The 23324-nt window shown below is 43.7% G+C and overlaps 1 protein-coding gene across 3 annotated transcripts in view; it reads left to right on the top strand.

Annotated features, from left to right (window-relative positions):
* The window catches only part of Gadl1 (glutamate decarboxylase like 1), a 170036-nt gene that overhangs the window by 105796 nt on the left and 40916 nt on the right, over positions 1-23324 (top strand). For all 3 annotated transcript variants that reach the window (XM_060385105.1, XM_060385104.1, XM_060385106.1), the window contains 2 exons: positions 12270-12321; positions 20346-20435. In XM_060385105.1, coding sequence (XP_060241088.1) covers positions 12270-12321; positions 20346-20435 — 142 coding nt within the window. The remainder of the gene's footprint in view (positions 1-12269; positions 12322-20345; positions 20436-23324) is intronic.

Raw genomic sequence — 23324 nt, 5'->3', positions numbered from 1 at the left:
GACCTAATACGATGAGCATTGGTAGAGTCTATACACACTGTTTGCTTCTGAGTTCCTTCTTGCACACAATAAGAGTTTCCTTAGTGCCTACTATGTCTTAGAAGTATGAACAGAGGAGTCCTACTACCCTCCCTTAGCCACTGAGAGACACGCTCAGATGACAGAGCAGAATAAATGAAGTATAATAAAAAATCCTGGAAAGCCAGAAGGGAGGCATCTACCTGTAACCACAGCATGCAGGACTCGGAGGCAGCAGAGTGTCGGGAGGTTGAGACCAGCCGTGGTTGTATGGAAAGATCCTGCCTTTAAAAATTAGCCTTTCCCAAGATGGATTTTTTTTTTCTCGAAGAACTCAAAACTTCTTCATCCTACGTTGTATCAAACAGCGGAGTCTGGTTATGCTGAGTGTGTGGAGAGCACAGTTCCCACCTCTTCCTGTTGTGCTTTGAAAGCCTGTTACTAAGCACAACAGAAAAACCAGTTTAGTTTTTGTTGTTATTGTTGTTTTTATTTAAGACATGGTTCCACTACGTAGCCCTGGCTGTCCTAGAACTCACCCTGTAAACCAGGCTGACCTTGAACCTAGAGAGATCTACCTACCTTCGCCTTCTGAGCGCTGGGATTAAAGCGGTGTGCCACCACTGGGGGCAGAATGGACCATTTGAAAACATAGTGGTACCATTTCCCTGCTGTGCGGCTTGGAAAAGTGTGTGGACTCCGTGCACCTCAGTTTTACTCCCGCAAAATGACAATAATGGAAAAACTTAAACAGTTTTTGAAGACTTTATTTATTTTCATTTTATGTGTATGAGTGTTTGCCACATGTATGTATATGCACTGTGTGTGCAGTGGCCACAGAGGCCGGAGTTCAACCACAGGGGGGCAGGAAGTGCCCTCTACCCCGGCAGATAAAGAGTTGGCCTTGGCACTTTGAGAAGTCAGGAGTCATCAGTTCATTCAGGTGATCATTCCTTAGGAAGTGCTTACAGGACTGGCGAGGTGGCTCGGTGGTTAAGAGTACTGGCTGTTCTTCCTGAAGACATAGGTCCATTCCCAGCAGCCACGGGGCAGCTCACATGGCCAGCAACTCCAGTTCCAGAAGATCCGACACCTTCTTCCAGCCTCTGAAGGAACCAGGCACACATGTGATAAACAGACATACATGTAGGCAAAACACATAAGCACATAAAAGAATAAAAGGGAATTTGCTCAGATCCTGGACATATAGTCGTGTATTGCTATGGGTGTGTCCAAGGCATGATACACAACTCTTAGCACAAAGAGAATAAGAAACCGTTCACTTTGAGCCAAATGTCAGCGTCTGGCACTCTGGAACACAGATTCAGTTTCCACCGTAATACTTACTCCACCACAGTATCAAGCAGAGCAAGTGCAATAAAAAAGAAAGTCATAAGTCAAGACATTTACCAAATACCTTTGCTGGAATCTCAGGTGGTCAGATTGTAACAAGGCAGTGAAAACCTCCCTCTAGGTTTCACAGGTTATCTGAGGAGAGTCTAGCTTTTGGGTTGGTGAAAGCAGCAGTCTGTTAAAAATACATTCTAAATATTTTATCTAAGAGTCAAAGTGGTCTTAGGTCAGAGGTGGGCAGTTATCATGGCCAGCATAGCTGTAAGCAATGGGGGGGGGGTCTGGAAAAGAGGGTAATGGACACAGCACTCTGGTTTCATTTCAGAAATGAATAATTTTTATGTTTTTGCATTGCTATTTACATACAGTTTAACTACTTGCTAAAGATAGCTGTGCAAGCAAACAGTCTCCTGAACCCCTTTATCTGAATTTCTTCTCTGCCCTTCCCTTTAGTCTTGTTTGCTGGTGAGGACATTCCTCCTGAGACACGCCTGCAGCTTTCTGCTGTCATGTAGCCACATCTCTGGAGGATCTGTGTCTCAGAAAGGAACTTCAGACCAACTGGACCCCAATAGGCAATGAATGGCTCTTAGGATTAAGGGTAGCCCAAGCAGACTGGAGAGATAGCTCAGTGGTTAAGCACTTCTAGCACAAGCCTGAGGACTCAAGTTGGGGTCCCCAAAACCTATGTACAGCCAGATGTGGTAATTAGTGCACAGCTGTAATCCCTGTGCCCTGCAGGAGAGATGCGAGGCAGAGACAAGAGAGCCCTGATGTGCAATCCAGGCAGAGGTAGTGGAGAACAATAAAGACGTCTGTGTCTCAAATGATGTAGAAGGTGAGGACCAGCACCCAGGGAGTCCTCTGACCTTGACACTCGAGTGGCCATACCGAGACGTGTGGCCTTGACCCCAGCAGGGTGTCAGCCACCTAGACTTATATGAGGACCTGCTGAGTTGGCTGCAGAGATGGCTCAGTGATTAAGAGTGCTCACTACTTTTGCAGAGGACCCTGGTTCGGTTCCCAGCACTCATGGTAGCTTCCAACCAGCTGTAATTCCAGTTCTGGGGGCTCTGATGCCTTCTTCTGACCTCCTGTGAGTTCCTGAGCACACACAGCACACGTAAAATCTAATACATAAATGTTTAAAACCTGTTGAACCTTGGGAGGAACGTGCTTTCTCTAAAGATGGGATTAATGTGCCCCTGCTAGATATACGGAGACAGTGATCCAGCAATGAGAACAGGAGACAGTTTGTAATAAATATTCATACCTACCCATTAAATTAAAATAAAAGTCAGGAAGCTCTGTCCTGGTTCTTATTTTCTTGTACTATTTAAACGTGGCAGGATGTGGTGTTGTTTTGCCAAAGCCTCTAAGTGATTCAATGACAGGTGTCTTGAAATAAGGCAAGATATAAATATTTGATGATGGTATTTATTCTGAAGTTAATATTCATCTCAAGGTGGACTGGAGTTTATAGTCTAAGGATACTTTCTCATTCTTTCAGACGCAGTATCACAGGAGGATAAACGTTAACATTTCAATTCAATTCAACAAATCCTTATTGTTTGTAAACGTTTGTCAAGTTGAATTGAGTGGAATTAACATTTCAGTGAAAAGCGCTGCAGGCTCTGTGACCTATATTTAAATATTTGAGAAAAACAACCTTCTGCTTTCATGCTGTTATTCATAATGTGTTTTTGTACCCCTCATCTTTCCACACTTTTGATGGACAACAATATATCCTGGGGTCATCAAAGGTCACATTATCCTTCTGTGCCCAATGCCAAGAGAAGGGACAGAAATCTTTTAACAACCTCCTTCTGCAGGACTGTGAAATGATGAGCTTGGGGAACGTTTCTCTAGGATTAAGAGTCTTAGAATCCTACTCTAATTTCTTTCTGAACTTACTGATTGGCTTGTAGCCATGTTTTTAGAAAAGGGTTTAATATTATCTCAATTCTGGTGTCTGTTCTTTTGCTGTGAACCATGAGGTTAAAGTCAGATAGACTGGCTCTCAGGAGAAAAATTCCAATTAACACTGTCTACCTTTGTCTTAGGTTTACTATTGCTGTAAAGAGACACCATGACCAAGGCAGCTTATAAAAGAAAGCATTTAATTGGGGGCATGCTTACAGTTTCACAGGGTTAGTCCATGATCATCATAGCTGGGAACACAGAAGTAGTCAGACAGAGAAGCATGGTGCTGGAGCAGAAGTTGAGAGTTCACATCTGATCCAAAAGTAGGAGGTAGGGAGAGTGCAGGACTAGGCTTGGCATAGCTTTTGCAACCTTAAAACCCACCCCTGGTGATATACTTCTACAACAAGGCCACACCCCCTGCTCCTTCCCAAACACTTCAGCCAACCAGAAACCAGACATTTAAATACACGAGCCTATGTGGACCATTCTCACATGTCACCACTGTAGTAACTGAGTTGGGTCTGCAGAATCTCTTACACCCAGCAGCGGGTTTTCATCAGCCCTCACAAACTGGTGCCAGAACTCGCTGATGATAAGAGTCAGATTACCTGCTTCAATCACAGGATTGCAGTTCTGATATTTTTGAACGATCCACGTTCAAAAAGCTCTGCCTCTTGCCATTTCTGCTCAGAGCCAACTGTTCTGCCTCCAAGAGGAATTAACTTCCCCTGTAGATTGCTGCTGTGCTCAGCAGGGTGGGCCTGATAGGGGAATGGAACTGAGGATGTGCATGCATTGTTAACATCCAGGTAAAGTGAAGATATCTCTCAGGTCCTTTTCAGGTGTCTTACTGAAGACCTGTGCATCATTTTCCTGCCTAGGCCACCCAGAATCATCCTAAATCCATAGAACCCCTCTTCCACATTCCTGAACCTAAGCAAAGCTCCATTCTGAAGCAAGTATGCTTACCAGAAGATGGAAGAAGCAGATGTGTATAGACCACCGTCCAAATGATTCTCTCTCCTTCCCTGGCAGAGCAAGAGAAGCTACGTTCTCCTACAACATTTTTATTTACTCTTTGATAATTTCACACACATGTACAATGTATTTGTTTATATTCATCTCACACACACTTCCTCCAACTCCTCTCTGATCTCTGCCACATCTCCCTCCCAACTTCATGTCCCCCTGTTTTGTTTTGTTTGTTGACCCCTCTGAGTCCAGGTAGTGCTGCCCACGTAGGCATAGGCATAGAACTTGGTCCTGGAGAGAGGTCTACCAACCAGGGCCACACCCCTAAAGAAAACTGACTCCTTCCTCTCTAGCAGCCATTGACTCTCTCAGTTAGGAGTGGGGGCTCCTGTGGCCCTCCCTCATCCACGCTGTAATGTGGGCTGGCTTTATTTTGTACAATCACAGCTGCTGTGTGTCCATGAGTGTGAGAGCCACGTCTTCTTAGAAGACAATTTTATGCCAGTCCTCCTGACGTGTGGAAAAGCAGACATGGTTGAGAGGTGAAGGACCCTGATCATGTGTGTTGTCAGAATCCAATAAAAAGAGAAGGGGGCCAGTGCTCCGGATTCTACTGCTCTCCATCTGACCCTCTCGTTCCAACTGGGAGCACAGCATTTCTCTCAAGAAGTAGCAAAGACTCAAAATTCCTTTTGATTGGGTTGTTAAGGAATCAGTGGGTCCAAAGCTGGGTGCACTGAGTGGTCATTATTGAAAGCCTGGGTGGGAAGGTGGATGGCAGTTAACACCACTTCTTCTAGGGCTGGAAGATGGAGAGGTAGGAAAACTGTTGGCTCTAAAAATGTGAGAACTCGAGTTTGGATTCCCACTACCCACATCAAATGTCAGTGTAAGGCTGGAGAGGTAGAACAACGTTAAAAGTGCTTGCTGGTCTTGTAGAGGACCACAGCTTACTCCTAGCACCCTTGTGAGGTGGTTCACAAATGCCTTTAGCTTCAGGGGATCTGGCGCCCTCTTCTGGCCTTCATGGACACCCACACCCACATGCACCTACCATACACAGACACATAACATTTGTAAAAAGAAATGAACAGAACAGAGCCAGGTGCGCTGGCAGTTCCTGTAATCACAGGGCTGAGGGCTCTGGGACAGAAGTGTCCCTGTAATTACTGCTGGCCAGGTAGTCTAGTTGAATCAGTGACTCCAGGCTTACTGAGAGATCCTGTCTCAAAAAATAAGGTGATGAAAACACAGTGTTGCCCCCTTACCTCTGCATGCACACACACACACACACACACACACGGAGGGTGGGAGGGAGGAAGGGGGAAGGAAAAGAGGGCAGGGAAGAAAAGGGGAAATGAATGTGAGCAGTGGGTGTCTGAAACCTGGAAAAGCCGGGCCTGATTTCATACCCAGGCCCACCTGTTGCAGAGAGCTCCTCCTAGACCTTCATTGCGGCATTCTGGTTAAATGGATACTCACAGGGGGACAGTTTCCAAGGCTGGAAGAATCATTCGTGTGTCAACAACAACAACAACCCGCAGACGCTTCCATTCTGCTACTTTACTGGGTCTCCAGCGAGCCATTTATTAATCCCCCTGACACACAAGCTGCAGCCTCTCAGGTAGAATCCGTTTCACAGACTTAAGTGAATGCCGAGGGAGTAACCATTTCCTGTCCTTTAGGGCTCTTGTATCAGGGAAGGGCAGAATCAGGAAGGGCCATCACTTTCATATCTATTTTCTCTAAGCTGATCATTTAAGGGGCTGGAGAGACGGCTCAGTGGCTGAGAACACTCGCTCTTTCAGAGGACCCGAGTTCTGTGCCCACCATTCATTTCAGATGACTCACAGTAGCACCAGGGGGCTGACATCCTTTCCTGGCTACTGTAAGAAACCTACATACATGTGGCATGCAGACACGTACATGCACACACACACACACAAACATACACACACGTGAAAACATGCACACATACAAACACACACTCAAATGAAACTTTTTTTAAACCTTGCTAATTTGGAAAGCAAAGGCAGCATGCAGCTGCTATGCAGCACACAAGCCTGGAGACACAGTCTGTTAGAAGCAAAGCATAGCGAGAACAGATGGAGAAACCCCCAGAGCTCTAGGAGCCTCCATGAATCCATCAGAAGAAATTCTGAGAAGGCAGCCAGAGATAAACTCAGCCTGCAGTGTCACAGGGAAACTCTTAGTGGCTGGAGAATTGAGAACGAGGCTGGGATGGCTGTTTCCAGGAAGAAAATGGCTTGCCAGAGAACAAATGAAATCCTAGCCTGTAAGATTCATTCATTTTTACATTATGTGTCTGAGTGGTTTGCCTACATGTATGTATGTGCAGCATATCTATGCCCGGTGTCTACAGAGGCCAGAGGAAGGTTCTGGATCTCCTGGAACTGGAGTGATGGATGGTTATCAACCCTCAGAGTCCAGAAAAGGGTGATAGATTCCCTGGAGCTGCAGTTACAGGCAGCTGTGAGGTACCATGTGGTACTGGGACTCGAACCTGGGTTCTCTGAAGAGCAGCAACTGTTGTAAGCTGCCGAGCCACCACTCCAGCCCCAGAGTTGAACATTTAAATTTAGCAACTGGGAGAGTGGGATGTCTGCAGCATTAGGAAAACCTGCCTCCACACAATGAGCAATGTTTTGAATAAGATGCTGGCTAATGCTTACCTCAGCCTCAAGCTGGGATGCCGGGGTAAGCTTATCCCAGTACGCTATGAGAAGGTATATATGCTTTTGCTGATGTATGTACATTTTCTTCTCTGTCTTCTATGCCAAACTTACTGGGAGGCACAAGAATGAAATTATTGAAATTAGGTTACTTTTGAAGTCGACTTACTTACATAGTTCTGATAGAAAGGCATCTGCCCCAAACTGAATGTATATTTCTTATCTGGCTTCTTTCATATCATAATAGGCTTTCTAAAACAACAACAACAAAACCATACCTTTATTTTTAGGTTGCTTCCATATATTTAAAAACTGTAAATAACAAATCATCTGCTTTTATCATAATAAATGCAGAGAGAAGTGGTCCAGAACTTACTTGGATTTTCTTCTGACACCCCATTTCATGTATGAAGAAGAGCCAGCTTCCTAATAGAAGTGTTTCTTTTTTTATTTTTAAAATTTAATTTAATGTATATATTTATTTTACATCCTGATCATAGGCCCCCTTTCTCCTCTCCTCCCAGTCCCATCCTCCCTCCCTCTTTTCGATATACCCCCCTCCTTCTCAGAAAAGAGGAACCCATCTCCACCAACATGCACTAGCACATCAAGTAGTATCAGGACCAAGAGTATCCCCTTTCCCTGTGGCCTGAAGAGGCAACCCCACCAGGGGGAAGTGATCACAAACAGGCAACAAGGTTCAAGCCAAAGACAGCCCCTGCTTCCCTTGCTAAGGGACCTACATAAAGACTGAGGTGCCCATTAGCTACATCTGTGTAAGGGGACTATGTCCAGTCCATGAACAGTCCTTGGTTGATGCAAACTTGTACAACCACTTTGGCAATCAATTTGGCATGTTCTCTGAAAATTGGGAACAGCTCTACCTCAAGACCCAGCTATACCACTCCTGGGCATATACCTGAAAGATGCTCCACCGTACAAGGACATTTGCTCAACTATGTTCATAGCAGCTTTATTCATTATAGCCAGAAACTAGAAGCATTTCTAAATCATTGTTTCTGAGCCATGTTCTGTGACATAGCTGACTTGCAGGGGATATTGCTAGTTGATTTGTCGGAAGAAATTGCCATCATCAAGGTCTAAGTTGCTTAGGAAATACGTCCTTCTCTACCCTTCCCCAGGGGAGTCCAGTGCCTAAGACGATGTAGAAAGCTCTGGGACAGTCTTTTAACTGAAGACCTTCATTTGGCTTTCACGAGTCAGAGGCACTGATGACTGTTTGCCCAACACCTACTCTTTCTTGGTTCTGGCCAGCCGGAACTTGATGCCACCGAGGGAGCAATGTTCTTACTGAAAACTTTACTTTCTCAACAGTGCAGAGCTGGGTGTGTGACTCAGCCAATAAGATGCAGGAAGACGTCGTAAGGCCTTGGGGAAAGATAGCCTCGCTCCATAGGGAGAGACAGACGCATGAAGAGAATGTCTTTGCTCTAGCTCTGCCAGCCCCTTCTGGGGACATTGGTGTGTAGGCATAGGATGCATGCTGCCACAGTAGCTGCCCTGTGAGCATGGGATGACTCTTTTCTCACACTTGGAGTGCAGCTGGCTAACCAGAGAGAGCCTTGTTTTCGGTTTACATTGTGCAGTCATTCACCTCAGTAAGTGAAATGACAGAGTAAGTTAATGCTGGTGTGGTGCTTCTTGTTAGGAATCAATGTGTCAGCTGGTTACACCCAGCAGTGCTAAAGCGCTTTCACAGGGGAACTCCTTCTTGTGGAAACAGCATTAGCTACGGATCCCAGGACTTATATTTGAGAGCGCTGACGTTAGGCTTCTGTTCTCACTGTGATGGCAGCCTAGTCCCCAGTTCTTAGCTACACCGTAACACTTTACAGGCTCTGACAGGGACCCCAGGGCGATATGTCCCCGATATAAGACCTGTTCCACAGGGCTAACAAAGCTAGAGGTTTCCTCTTAAGTTTTTATTAGTATACATCAATTATACATAGTAACAGAATTCACTGTAAAACTTCCTATGTACATTTTGATCATACTCATTTCTGATTACCTTCTCTTGTCTCCTTCCCATTTTCACTAATTCCCTTTCTCTTCCCAATTACTCCCTGTCTGTTTTCCCTTCCTTTGGTTGGTCTGTTTGGTGAACCAGTAACTTTAATTAGGGAGGTTATTTACAGGCGTATAATCAACGTACTCACAGCTACACCACTGAAGAAAATGTGTTTCCTTCCCCCAGCAGCCATTAACTGCTTATGAATCCTCAGGGGTCTGAATTCAGGTCTTCATGATTACTCAGTCAGTAACTGCTCTTAACTGTTGAGCCACCTCTACAGCCCTTACTTGGGCTTTATTTCTTATAAAACAGTGATGAAAATGGAATAAAATTATCTATGTTCCTCAATGCTTTGCTCTTAAGCCTCCTGGATATCTGTTATTTACAGCAGAGGGCTTGACTGACAGAGCTAGAGTCCACTCATTTTAACAGGTGTACGCTCTGGGTAACTCAGAACGCTTCAATGTAGGCTTAGATTTTTCAAACACATACTTTAAGATTCTTAAGCACCCCTACCTCCCTTACCATGCCCTGACCTTAGGTAGGAGCTTAGTAGGGAAAGGGGCTGTAGGCCTCCTTTAGCTTTTTCCTGATGATAAGGGTTGATGGGTTTTTGGGATTACCAAGCTCAGTCGTCGGGATAGCAGCAGCAGCCACACAGGAAGCAGCAGTGGAACCACTGATTCAGTAGAAGCAGCAACATTCTGCCTGGTGGCACAAGTCTACCAGAGTAGCATGAGCAGTTCTTCTCAGAGAAGGAGCAGAATTGTTGCAAAGCATAGCAATGCAAAAGCATTGTCTTGCTGTCTGTGGGCTTCTATTTATCCCTTCTCAGAGTCCACACAAGGATGTTTTCCAGCTCACAAAAACCACGCCTGTCCCATGAGGCAGTTTTTAGCTGACAAACATCATGTGTCTTTTCGCAGGGGCTGTTTTCTGAGGGGGCTGTTTTTTTGTGGAGGGAAAAATATTCCTACATCCCACACTTGAGACCAAAATGAAAACAAAAACAAAAACAAAAGCATATTCACAACTGATTTTCCAAAGAAACCAGAAACTTTCACTTCATTTCTTCAAGCTCTGGTCTCTGTATTGTAAAGTTGTTTCTGGTGATTATATAGAGAAGACACACAAAGGGCGGTAGCACATGTGTAAACATGTGTACACATACATATATGTACAAATATATGTATATCTAAATATGAATATGAATCACGAACATGGTTTGTTCAAGCAGAAAGGAACACAGTTCAGTATCAGTGTTTTCATTATCATATTTTGATTGCCACTGATATCAATCTGATACTTATTAATGACCAGAATCACCTTTTGTTGTGTGCCAAATTTCACAATACTTAACAGCTACTTTATACTTTATATTCAGAGATGTGAATATGAGTGTAGAATGTCAGTCAGTTTGTGTGCATACAACAAGATTGTTCAAAGTAAAAGATTCATATGACTACTTAATACAGATAGAATTTTACAAGATTTTATATATTTAAAAATAATATTGGTGTGTAAGGATCAATATTATATCTTCAGTAAAAGCTATATAAATAAAATTGACAAGAGAAAAAGACCAGTTTTTATAAACTATTACTTTCTATTCACATTTTAGAATGGTCTAAAGCAAGTAATGTCATGATTAAAACAAAAATAAATATATGGTCTCTAGGGTTTTCTTATTTTTGTGACAATTCCACACTAGAAAAAAAAAAAAACTGCATTAGTCTGATCTTTGAAGTAATCAAATGAGATTCAAGCATAAGAGTTTTGGTGGGGTAGAGGTTCCCGAAAAGTAACTGAATGCATAGAATTTGATATTGCGGTCATGTTGCCATGGCTACATGTATGGACATAAGCTTTGAAGCCAGTTCTTCCTGGTGAATGTGTTGTTTCCTTCTTTCTTTCCTCCTTTCTTCCCGTGCCCCTTTTTGTTATGGAGTAGACTATGATAATTCCTTGGAAAACACTTTTCTTTCCAAAGTTTTGCACATTTTCTTGTATATATTTGGCCCCTAAATTTGAAACACTGGCTCAAATATTGTGAGCTTTTTAAGGTTCATGATCAAGTCAGTTGTTTCCAAGGTCAAACATTTGAAGTGTTTACATTTATAATTTTTATTCTTATGGAGAATTTCATATACAAGTATGGTATTTGCAGTGTTTCTACTCTTCCAACTCTTCCTGTGTCCCCTTCTCAAATATAACCTCTCTCTCCTCAGTTAGTGTGTCTCTCTCACACACACACTGCCTACCAAGTTAATGGATCACTGCTTGCGTGTACATGTGTTTAGGTCTGACCCCTTGTGCTTGGATAACCTATCAGGAGGTGCTCCCTATAGAAAACAGATTTCTACCTCTCTCTGAGTAGCCATTGATTGCCTGTAACTCTTTATCTAGAGGCGAACCTTGTAAAATGTCCCTGTTTAAGTGGAGATAAAAACCAAGCCACAGAAGAAGAGTCAGGCTGTGTTATTCACTCTGTTAGTGTCATTGTCTTCCGGCTCCAATAATATCCCAAGTCCTGTGTGTCTAAGACCTTGGTTTATGATGAAATGATGCTCTTTATATTCAGTAAGCTATCATAAACATCCTAGTTGTACCCACACCTCCTTACATGTGACATGATACTGATCACTGATCCCTTTCTTCTCTGATCTAGCCATGGAAACAATCAGTTTATGTTCTTTGATCGAAAATTTAAAATCTAAGCAAAAGTGACATACTAAAATGTTCCCTGCCATCTAGCAAAATTATTCAATCTCCTTCAGAAAGAGGGATATGAATGGGGCTGGAGGTGGCCCAATGGTTAGGGGCACTTGCAGACAGACCAGGTTTAGTTCCTGACACCCACGTAGCTTCTCACAGCTAGTCGTAACTCCCTCTTCTGGACAGGAACTGCATGCATATGGTATATATACATGCATGCAGGCAAAACACTCATATATATGAAATAAAATAAATAATTGCAATAAAATGTAAGAGAAGTTGGATATGACGTGCCTCACCCTAACTGTTCACGCCAGAGTTAAAGCTCATGTTAGAATGTGAGCTTGGCTTCATCTCCTCAGTAAGACATGTCCTCTGAGGGAGGCCCATTGTCCTCAGAGACATCTGCCCCTACGTGTAACTCTGCCTGTGCCTCATGGAGCCCAGCCTCAGTCCCGTACCAGAAACCATGCTTTGGGTTATGGGAGTCAAGTTCACAGTATTTTGAGATTGCACATTGCCAATGTTTTAATTATAAAATAACATTATTTTAATTTTAGGTACCTGGTAGATGAAATCAAGAAAAGAGAAGGATTCAGGCTACTCATGGAAGTAAGTGATTGTGCAATTGCTTTCCCGGTCTTGTCAGTCAACAGTGATGAAAGCACTCATTTTCTAATCTGTTGCATTGTGTTGGTTTTTCTGTTGCAGGCTAAGAAACAAGTCATTAGCTTAATTCATACAGTCCATTATGTTAATTTACTGTATTAGTGAACATTTTTTTCCTTGCTTGGATTCACAGAGAATGCACTTGTCTTTAAGTGTTGAAAATTAAAATGCTCAATAATAATTAGCAGAGATAATGCTGTATAAATTATGACCTCTTTCTTGATACAGAGATGGCATAGTGATTGTGTTACAAAACGGTGCCTTTGTATTCAAGACCAACTAAGGGTATATAAAGCATGCACACGTGCTCTCTTTTTATGAAATAATGAGCATGTATGAGCTTTGGAGCAATGGGAAGTAGGATGTTTCATTATAGATATTGGCTCTCTTGCTGTGTATAAGAAGTCAGGTGATTTTGAAGATGAATGATTCTGTTAAAATATCAAGTAAGGAAACGTAAGCTCCCCCAAGTGTGTGTGTGTGTGTGTGTGTGTGTGTGATATACATGAGTGTGGACACATGCGTGTGGAAGGCCGGAGCAAGAGATCACGTGTCTTTGTCTATACTGCACCACCTTCTTACAAGAGTCTCTCACTGGACCAGCAGCTTGTTTTTAACCAGACTCACTGTTCCACAAGCTCCCAGAACCTGCCCATTTCCTGTTGCTCAGTGTTGAGCTTACAGGCATGCTGAGCCATGACTGGCTTTTTACCTGGGCAATAGGGATCCCAACTTATGTCCTCATTCTTGCTGAGCAAGAGCATTTACCCATTGATGCTTCTCCCCAGCCAAGGAGCCCTGTGTGGATACATACATATATCTATATCTATATCTTTATGTGTATGTATATGCCTGCTTTCTTATACAATGTATGACCTCATACAACCTAGGGTTTGTGAGACCCCTAGTGGTCTGGGCCCTCCTACATCGATTATCAACAAAGCAGTGCCCCACAGAGGTGTGGGAAATATGTGCACATGAGGGCAGCTGCCTGGGGAGGCCAGAAGATGGTGTCAGAGCTCATGGGGCTGGAGTCACATGCTGTTGTGAACTGTGTGAGTGTGATGGAGATGAACGAATGCAGACCTCTGTTGGAGCACTAAGTATGTATGTGCTCTTGAGCAGTGAGCCATCTCTCCAGCCCTTCCTTGTCTACCCGACTTTTAAGAACTGTGAAGGGCAAAGTTATCTTAGATCTTGTTAGACCTCACTGAAATCTTTAACTTAATATAAAACCACATATAGGTTCCACTGTAGGAGCTTGTGCTGCTACAAGTCGAGATAACCTGTGCTAATTATTTATTCAGCAAGAGATTTTGGATGCTCCTGTGTGCCAGCAGTTTCAACCTCCAGAGGTATTGAAGATAAGAGAGGTCCCCACTCTGTGCTCAAATTTTACTGGGAGGTGAAAGGGACATGTGGAAAGCATCAAGTAATTAAATGTCTTCAGAAAAGAAACGTGTGTGAGACATACTCCAGAATGGGTGTAAATTAGTCATCAATGTGGCAATTGCTATAATGCAGTTACTGTGTAAGCCAGACGAAATTCTTCACTGAGCACAGGGGAGGTAGCTCCATTGGTAAATTAACTTATCTTCCAAGCCTGACGATCTGATTTAATATCCAGCAACCACATAAAAACAATCAAGCAAAAGACAAGTGTGGCAGACTGTGACCATTACACTGCCCTGGTTTGCTTCTCTGTTGTTGTGATAAAACACTGACCAAAAGTATCTGGGAAAGGGAAGGGTTTATTTCGGCTTACAGATTCCAGCCCATCACTGAGGTAAGACAAGGCAGGAACCTGGAGGCAGGGACTAAAGCACGAGTGTGTCCATGTGTGGGTATAGCACCCGAGTGTAGTACCTGCAGAGGCCAGCAGAGGGTGATAGAGCCCATGGTGCTGGCATTGCAGGGTTTTATGAGCTGCCTCAAGTGGATGCTGGAAATTGAACTCAGATCCTCTACAGCATCAGTACGTGCTCTTAATAGCTGACCCATCTCTCCAAATCCATGAATGTTGTTTTTTCTGTAGAAGCCAGCTGGCTCCTGTAATAGAGAAGGCTTCCTCTATGACCCTTTCAGAGTTTCCGCTACAGAGTTTTGGGTTTCTGTCTTCATTACTGGCTCTGAGAATTGAAACAGAGTCCACAGGCATAGCCCGTGTCCCCCCACTGGGCTGCACCCCAGTCCTGCTGAAAGGACTTTTGCATTTTACATTTGTCTCCCTTGATTTTCGTTTCAAGAAATAAAGTAGAATTAGACCTTGCATTTCACATGTAAATGCTAAATTAATAAAAAAAAAAACATGGAGAGGGAGAATAAGGCAGGGAGAGGGAGGGAGGAAATGAGGGAGACAGAGAGGTAGACAGAGAGAGGGACGGGGGAAAGGAGGAGAGAGAGAAATAGAGAGAGAGACCAAGTACATTAGAAATTGTAAATGAGCATAGAAAAACAGAACATGTAGCACGTGAGTGTCTTTTCCTGAAAAGAGCTAAAGCAATGTCCATCTTCTTGAAGATGACTGAAAGTTATCATCTGAAATGATTCTGCACTATTCATGCTCCCCTGAAAACCATAACTCTGTCTTTTTTTTTCTGTGTTAGATCTAAGATCTGATAGTTATTTTCCTAGAGGTATACTCCTTCTTGGACTCCCGTTCATATTTTTCATTTCAGTCTCGTGGGTGAGTCTGAATTATTCACCTTTTTGTTTTGTGTTCCTGAATTCTACATTAGGAATTGTTATTGGGATTCATAGATTTGTGGAGCCATGAAGGACCTTGTCGACCTGTGCATGGAAGGAAGCCTCACAAGAGAGCCTGTGTGACAGGGCATCAAATTGTGTGAACAGCTTCCTGCTATGGAGAGCTCACGGGTTCTTCCCCTTCTAGATAGCTCTGTTCTTGCCTGTGGGTGCTTGCTCCCAGTGTGTACCCAGCCCCTGTGCTTTACCTTAGGTGACTCATCATACACAGCTTGCCAGGATCATGGCGACCTCTCTAATTGCAAAAATCTAAGACATCTCATTTAAACGTCTTAGGCTTCTACTATACTTTACACAGTTACCCACTCCATCTTGAAGTTCTCACCTAGAATGGTGTCCTTGACTTTTTGTTCTCAGTGTGTGTGGGGTCCTCTTTGTCTAATACCATTTGGATATTCTTTTTTACTCTTTTGTCCTCGGTCCTTTATTCTGTCAGCATAGTGTCCCCAACAGCTCTATCATCTGGGTTTGGCCTGTGTTATTACTGTGTTTGGCTCCACCCTTGACTTTTGTGTTTGGGTACCCCAGAGTTTTCCCCAGACTCTACAGACACTTTACTCACTTGCCATCCCTGAAGCTAAAGTGTAGCCATTTTTCTTACCAGAAGTTCACATTCTTTGAATGTGCACCTTGATTATTAGAACCATGATCTTTCCAAGCAAAAATCTTGGCGCCTTTTCCCATCTCCTTTTCCTTCTGCTTATCCAGTCTCCTCCTGTCTGTTGTGGTTCAGCACCAATCACTGCTTGGGTTGGCAGTGTCTTCTCCCTTCCTCTCTCGTTCATCTCTCTGCATCACAGCTTGAACGGCTTTACGAAATCCAGGCTGCCACTCTATTGTGACTCCACACTGCGTCTGGAATGAAGCTGAGACCAACCCCCACCTCCAAGCAAGACATATGGGCAAACCCACTGCAAAGCAGAGCTTAATTTCCCTCCACTGAACTCTGCCCTCTGCTCATTCCTTCTATTTGTCAGTCCTCTGAAGACACCGCGTCCTCTGATGCAGCGTCCCTTTCTTACACTATGGAAATCTCTCTTTCAGTGACACTCACTCATTGTGGGTTACCCATCTCACCTCACTTCCTTATGAGTCTCTGGGTCTCTAGGCCCAGGCATATTGTCTCATTCTAATCCCCCCCCCCAGTTTCTGCAACACAGAAATTCTGCTCCTGATGCTGAGCAACTTGGTTGACCTTCTTTAGATACTCTGTACATCTTAGGATTTCCTTTCAAATATGGTATCCAGAAATGTTCATTGTGATTTGTCTCAGCTAGTGCAGATTTTAATGAGGCTGTACATCCGCTTGAAAAGGACATCTCCTTCTTCCAGGTTGGCCCCAAGGAATAGTCATTAACCTCACAGAGCTCCTGCTGCGTGTCAGATATGCTACCAACCACTGGAAATAAATTCTCTTTTTGCTCATCCAATTGAGCCTATGTGCAGAGACTATCATCTCCACATTACAGTTTAGAAAGCAGAGACTCAGAACCTGTGGCATTTGCATAAGCCAAAACCTGGCGAGGGGATGGGGAAATGGCTGGGCCAGTAGCATGCGTTCTGTGCAACAAAAGGTCCTGAGTTTGATGTTTAGTACCCAAGTAAAAAGTTAAGTATCTGGTACATTCTTGTAATGTCAGCACTAGGAAGGCATAGGTAGATGGATCCCTCGAGCTTATTGGCCAAGACAGCCTAGCCTACTTGGAAAATTCCAGACCACTGGGAGACCCTGTCTCAAAAAGAAGTGGAAGGTACATGGGAAATGATGCTTGAAGTTGACCTCTGGTGGTCTACACACACACACATACACGCACACACACACACACACACACACCCTGGTGAGTTTGGAATTCCAATCTTGTGATTCTAAAACCTAAGTTTTATCTGTGGTCCCATCTTCACACAGTTTTTAGTGCTACAATCTTGTTTGCAAAACCTAGGAATATGATGTCAAATCCGCCTCATCAGCTTCTCCTTCATTCTCTATTTACATAATTGATTATATTACTATGTGTTCCAGAGTCTGCGTTTATGCTTAATAAAATACATCATGCTACCTTCTTTCTGTTACTGTTATTCTGATCAGAAAGATAGTGTAAAAAACATGTGTAACTTTGTTTTATAGCAATTCAACCACTATTGGTGACAACTACTTTGTCAATGACTCTTGCTAGTACTGATAACAATGCACCTGTTTTTTTCTTTGAAAACCAGAGTCTAATGGAAGGCTGTCATTAATGGCCCTTAACAGATTACGACAGTGTACTTGTTGCAACTGTTTTCCCTCGCTCTTCACTGCATGGCCGGTTTCCCTTTTGAGCCTTCATAATGTGATGGTTTGTACATCATCTATACTGAGTGTGCTCCCATGGTGCTCAGAGGTCATGCTTTCATATATGAAAGAGATTAAAAGTGAGTGGAATCTGCATTATTCTTGCTCCACAGACAGCCGTTAGTGCTTTGAAGCTCTTGCAGGAAGCCACGGCATGAGACAGAAGCTACCGAGGGAACAAAATAGGAGAAAACCCAAGTATGTTCTTTGTGAACATTCAAAGATGTTTTCTCCTACTCACTTGTTTTGGAGATGACTACAGCGAATTTATGCCAGCTTCAAATGGAGGATCAAACACCCTCTAGTGAAGTGTCAGAAGGGCTCTATGCTTTGTCAACTGTCACTTCAGGGAGCCATGCCATTCAAGAGAGAATGCGTGAGGAGAGGGGGCCACAGAAAACGGTACTATCACAATTATCACAATAGCTGAAAGACAGAAAGCTGCACAAGGAAACAGACTTGAATAGCCAGGGCCTGAGACTTAGACAGTCTGACACATAGATAAAGCTGTTGTGGCATGTTTTATAGTATTTTCAGGCAAATAACAATGAATAAAAATTGGTGACATAGTAGAGTCCATTCAAAAGGAAAAAATGAAAGTGGCCCAGCAATTTGAAGCGAGAAAGATAAAAAATGTATAAACAGATGGGAATGTATAGATAGTCACATATATAGAGAGATGATGGATAGATAGGTATGGTACATAGATGCAGCGGTGCATGTACACATATACATACATGCATGTGTCTGTATACACATGGGACATACATACATACATCATACACACATACATACACACATACATACATGCATGTGTCTGTATACACATGGGACATACATACATACATCATACACACATACATACACACATACATACATGCATGTGTCTGTATACACATGGGACATACATACATACATCATACACACATACATACACACATACATGCATGTGTCTGTATACACATGGGACATACATACATACATCATACACACATACATACACACATACATACATGCATGTGTCTATATACACATGGGACATACATACATACATCATACACACATACATACATATATACAAAGAGACCTGGAGGCGTGAGAGATGATTTATAGGAATTCAATAATTCCCTGAAACTGTACAGGTATAGCTGACCTATGGAGAGCCATCAGGCCTTCTAAAACTGAGATGGAGGGTAGGAGGAAAAGGCCAGTCCCTGACAGCTGGGAGACAGAATGCCTTGGAAAGAGTGTGTGGCTGACATGAAGGCAGAGTTCACTGAGATGTCACCTTGGCAAGACTCACTAGAAATCTATATTATGCATCCTGAGGGGAGCCATCTTGCTGGAGAGGGCCATCGCTTAGAGGCAGCTGCAGACTACTCACAGAAGGCACCCGTCAAGTCACTGGAGCAAAGTGCCTGGCTGGTGACAACTCCCACCTCCAAAGCTGCCTGGGCAGTGTGCCAGGAAGGAAACCTGCCATTTTGCTGAGATGTCCTTAAAGCAGTAAATGCTTATTTCTGGACACCCAGTGCTATTGAAAATAACTCCTGCTTTGCATGGGACTCATGAAATGTGCATAGTGCGCTGGGAAGGGCCACTTTTCCTCTAGCATTTCTCTAGCACCCACTGATTATGATAAAATATTGAATCAGGCAACAATAAGAAAATATTTACAGGGCCAACCACCATCACTCTAAAGCACTGACAAGAGTGGGCTTGGAGCTGAAGGCTAATACATTTATAACTGATGCCAGGGGCATTGGGAGGGATGCCTATGGTTTATAGGTTGATTCCTACAAGCAAAAGACTGAGAGCAAACTATGTTTTTCTTCTACTTCCTGATTAGTTTTTTTAAATATTTTTTTAAATGATCAAAGAACTTAGAAGCTCAGCACAATTTATCTAAAAGAACCAAATGTATTATAAATCAGATGTCTAAATGTAAATCTTGTAGATTTACATTATAAAACGTCGTCGTGTGATAAAGGTGTGTGGAAACTGAGTTGAATTGTGCAGCGCTGCCTTTGTAAAAACTGTAGTTTAAAGATTTGTAACTCTTTCTCTTTGTCAAGTCCAATGAGAATGTTAGAAATTTCAAAGATGAAAGGGTGAGTACATCAAGAAGTTATCGTGGTGAGCTGGAAACATCCCTAGGCTCTTGGTGATGACTTAGAATCCACTGACAGCAGAACTCCATGTGGTCCCCGTCTTGATCTTAAGATAGGAGACACTAGCTGTTTATTCTTTGTGAAGTCCCACAGACCTCATAGTGGGAGCACAGACAGCCCGAGGACCAGGGAGAACTGTAAGCACTGGTTACTGGCTACAGACTACATCTGTAGAGGAAAAAGTATCAAAGACATCTCAAGAACTGTTAGTCCCAGTACCCAGCGCAGAAGGTGGATGCCATCCATAATGGTTTCTGAGAACAGGGAACTGTATCTCCCTTGAGAATCCACCTCATGTACTCAATACTGCTTGAGCACATGGTTTGTGATGGTCTTCGGCCTATCTTACGTTGTGCTTCAATGAAGATGGAGACTCATCTGACAATGGCTGTCTCTCTCTCTCTCTCTCTCTCCCTCTCCCTCTCTCTCTTTCTCTCTCTCTCTGTGAGTGTGTTGACCCTGGGTCAGGTTATATTTTCTAATCTAAGCCCACCTTTCATATAGAGGAAAGAGAACCTTCTAGATCCAAACTAGAATTATCAGAACTTGTATAGAAGTACTCTGCAAGAGTCTGGCTGTGGGATAAGTTATACTCACTTGACGACTCTGAAGAGACTAGCATACCGTTTAAAAGTCTTTGTTTAATTACATTCTAAGATGGATCGTATGGTATTAAAACATTTTTTTTTAATTCTCAGCCTGAATATACCAATATTTGCTTTTGGTACATTCCACCAAGTCTCAGAGAGATGGAAGAAGGACCAGAATTCTGGAAAAAGCTTAGCTTGGTGAGTAATGAGTGGTTTGTTTTTCCTCTTTTGTTGAGGTGGATTCAGTGCTCCCTCTGCCTATTGGTCTGTGGATAATCCCGAGTGTGACTCCTCCTAAAGACACAGAGAAGTGCCTCCCCCACTGGTAGAGGGAAGGTATGCCAACAGCTGTAATCTGTGTTTACATCTAGTGCATTAACTCGCTGCATCAATACACACACACACACACACACACACACACACACACACATACACACACACGTAAAAACACCTGTGCTGTGTGTCCCATAGCTGTGTCCTGCCTCCCTGTGAGCTGGTTGCAGGTTCACAGTCATAGCTGTGCCCTCAATTTCGTAGGCACACTGCCGCCATCTCAGCATCCTGTCATCTCACTTGAAAACACATGCAAACACTTAAATCTGGTTCTGTTATTGCAGGGATAGTGTCTTGGGCTTCTTGTGTTCTTGAAGGAGAGAAGTCAGTTGAAAGAGAGAGAAAGGGGGGAGGGAAGGCAGAGGGAGAGGAAGAGAGAGACAGAGAGAGAGAGAGAGAGAGAGAGAGAGAGAGAGAGAGAGAGAAAGAATTTGCATGGAAGTGTATTTAGCAAAGCAAGTACTCCAAAGAGAGATTAGAGTGGGCTACTTCAGGTTGGGCAGGGGGATCCCACTGGATTCTGTGTTGTGGATTCTGACAAAAATTTTGATGAATGTTTATGGGACTCATGGTATGTTCTTGGGATGAGGGAACCCTTCTGCCCTCAGTGGTGGTTTGAATGAAAATGGCCCCCTTAGGCTCATAGGGAACAGCACTATTAGGAGGTATGGCCTTTTGGGAGGAAGTACGTCACTAAGGGTGGGCTTCAGGGTTTTCAGAAGCCCAAGGGAGGCCCAATGGCTTACTCTCTCCCTGCTGGCTGCCAATCAGGATGTAGAAATCTTAGCGCTACTTCTGCATCATGTCTGTACATGCTGCCATGCTTCCTGCCGTGATGATAATGGGCCAAACTTATGATGTGTAAGCCCCAATTAAATGTTTTCCTACATAATAGTTGTCTCGATCCTGGTCTCTTCACAGCAACAGAAACCCTAAGACTCTCTTTAACACTGTGGTGGGCAGTACCCCTCTTGTAGAGTATTTCTTCCCGTGACCCGTCATGTCAGAGCCACAAGGCAAATGCTGATGTGTGGTTTGTAGAGTGAACATGCTCACTGCGGTTTCAAGGATTCTAAACCACAAAGGTGCGTGCTGACCATCCAGAGACACCACTGCTGATATCCAACTGCTGTATTCCTCAGTTATCGTGCATCTGACTCCTCACCCACCCTGTGTCAGTGCCCCGTGAGCAACATCCCGTTCTCTGCACCAGAAAAGCCGGGAACACACACCCACACCCAGGAGACTTGCAGGAACAAAACAGAGGATGCTGGGCCTGGGTCTTCAACGGAACAAAATGTACTTGAAAGTGTCTTCATGGGGCTTAAGGTCTAGCTCAATGGTAAAGCACTTCCTAACATTTCCTTGTGGGTTCAAAGCCCAGAGTCACAGTCCCAGCACGGAAAACAAATAAAGGCTTCAGACACAGCCGTGGAGAGCTGACAGCTCAGGAAAGGAGCCCTTGGTCCTCATGTGGCCCTGCCAGATAAATCCTGCCTCTCACCCAGCTTTCCAAGGACTATGAAGTCTCATTAGTCAACAACCCTTATCCCCACGCCCCACTGCATATTGAAAATTAACTTGGTCATTTCAGCCATATAATATACACATGTAGGAATTCGTGATGCGTTGGTATCTTTAAAACTAGGCAACCCCTTCCTGCTGCATCTGTCCTCACAAGGCAAGCAGAGAAGACTCCATCCAAGCTCATAAAAGCTCTGGCTTGCAATCCCTCTCCTCCTCTCACTGGAGAAAACACTAATTATTTAAACAGCTTTTGACAGTTGATAGCCCTTCAACTTGCCCTTCGAAGGAAAGGAAAAAGACTTACCAGGCAGGCAGCTATAAACATTTACTGAGGGCTAGATGTATTAACCACTAGAGAGACAAATATCAAAAGAACTTGGTCTATGACCTTGACAAGTTCATGTCCAGAGAGATAGCAGGTAAAGAGACAGACAGGAGGGACGAAGACCCTTTCGCTGGCAGCAAAAGCAGAGGGGGCCAACCTCTGTTTCAGTGTGACATCCTGAAGCAGGGTCTTAAACAACAGAAAGGTGCTAGGGAGGGAACAAGTAGAAAGAAGTAGGTCGTAAGGAAGCTCAGTGCGTGAACACCCAGAGAATCCAGAGAAGGGGAATGCCCCAGGTTATGAAGGGGTGGTGATGGATATGAGATGGCAGGCAAAGCTCGGTTTGTTTGTATTTTTTTCTTTTTTTCATAAGTAAATTAAGAAGGAGAAAGCATTTTTATTGCCTTTGAGCTCTGGCCTTCTGTGGCCTTACCTGATGGCAAGACCATCTCACCTCAGGTCATTTCTCTTCATCCAGACATATTTATGCCTCTTGTACTGTGACACACAGTATGAACACATGCTGTCTCCTGTCAAACCTGAGATCAAGAAGAGTGGTGTTTAATTTTAACTTTTAACTTGACTGGATTAAGGAGTATCTAAGGCTTTGGTGGGATTCGCCCTTGGGTGGATCTATGAGGGCATTTCCGGAAAGGGCTACCTGGGGAGGGAAGACCCACCCTAAATATGAACAGCACCACTCCTTGGGCAAGGGGTCCAGACAAACGGAAAGGAAAAGTGAGCCGAGCCCTCGAATACATCTCTCTCCAACTCCCAACTGTGGGTGCCGTGTGAGGGGCTGCCTCATGAGCCTGCTGCCATGACTTCTCCCCTTAGCCCCAAACCGTGAGCCAAAAGAAACCCTCCCTCTCCTGAGTTGTTGCCTACAGAAAAAAAAGAGT

Source organism: Meriones unguiculatus, chromosome 6 (assembly GCF_030254825.1).
Source record: "Meriones unguiculatus strain TT.TT164.6M chromosome 6, Bangor_MerUng_6.1, whole genome shotgun sequence".
NCBI classification, from domain to species: domain Eukaryota; kingdom Metazoa; phylum Chordata; class Mammalia; order Rodentia; family Muridae; genus Meriones; species Meriones unguiculatus.
Note: the sequence above shows the minus strand (reverse complement) of the source record. Positions and strands in the feature narration are given on the sequence as shown.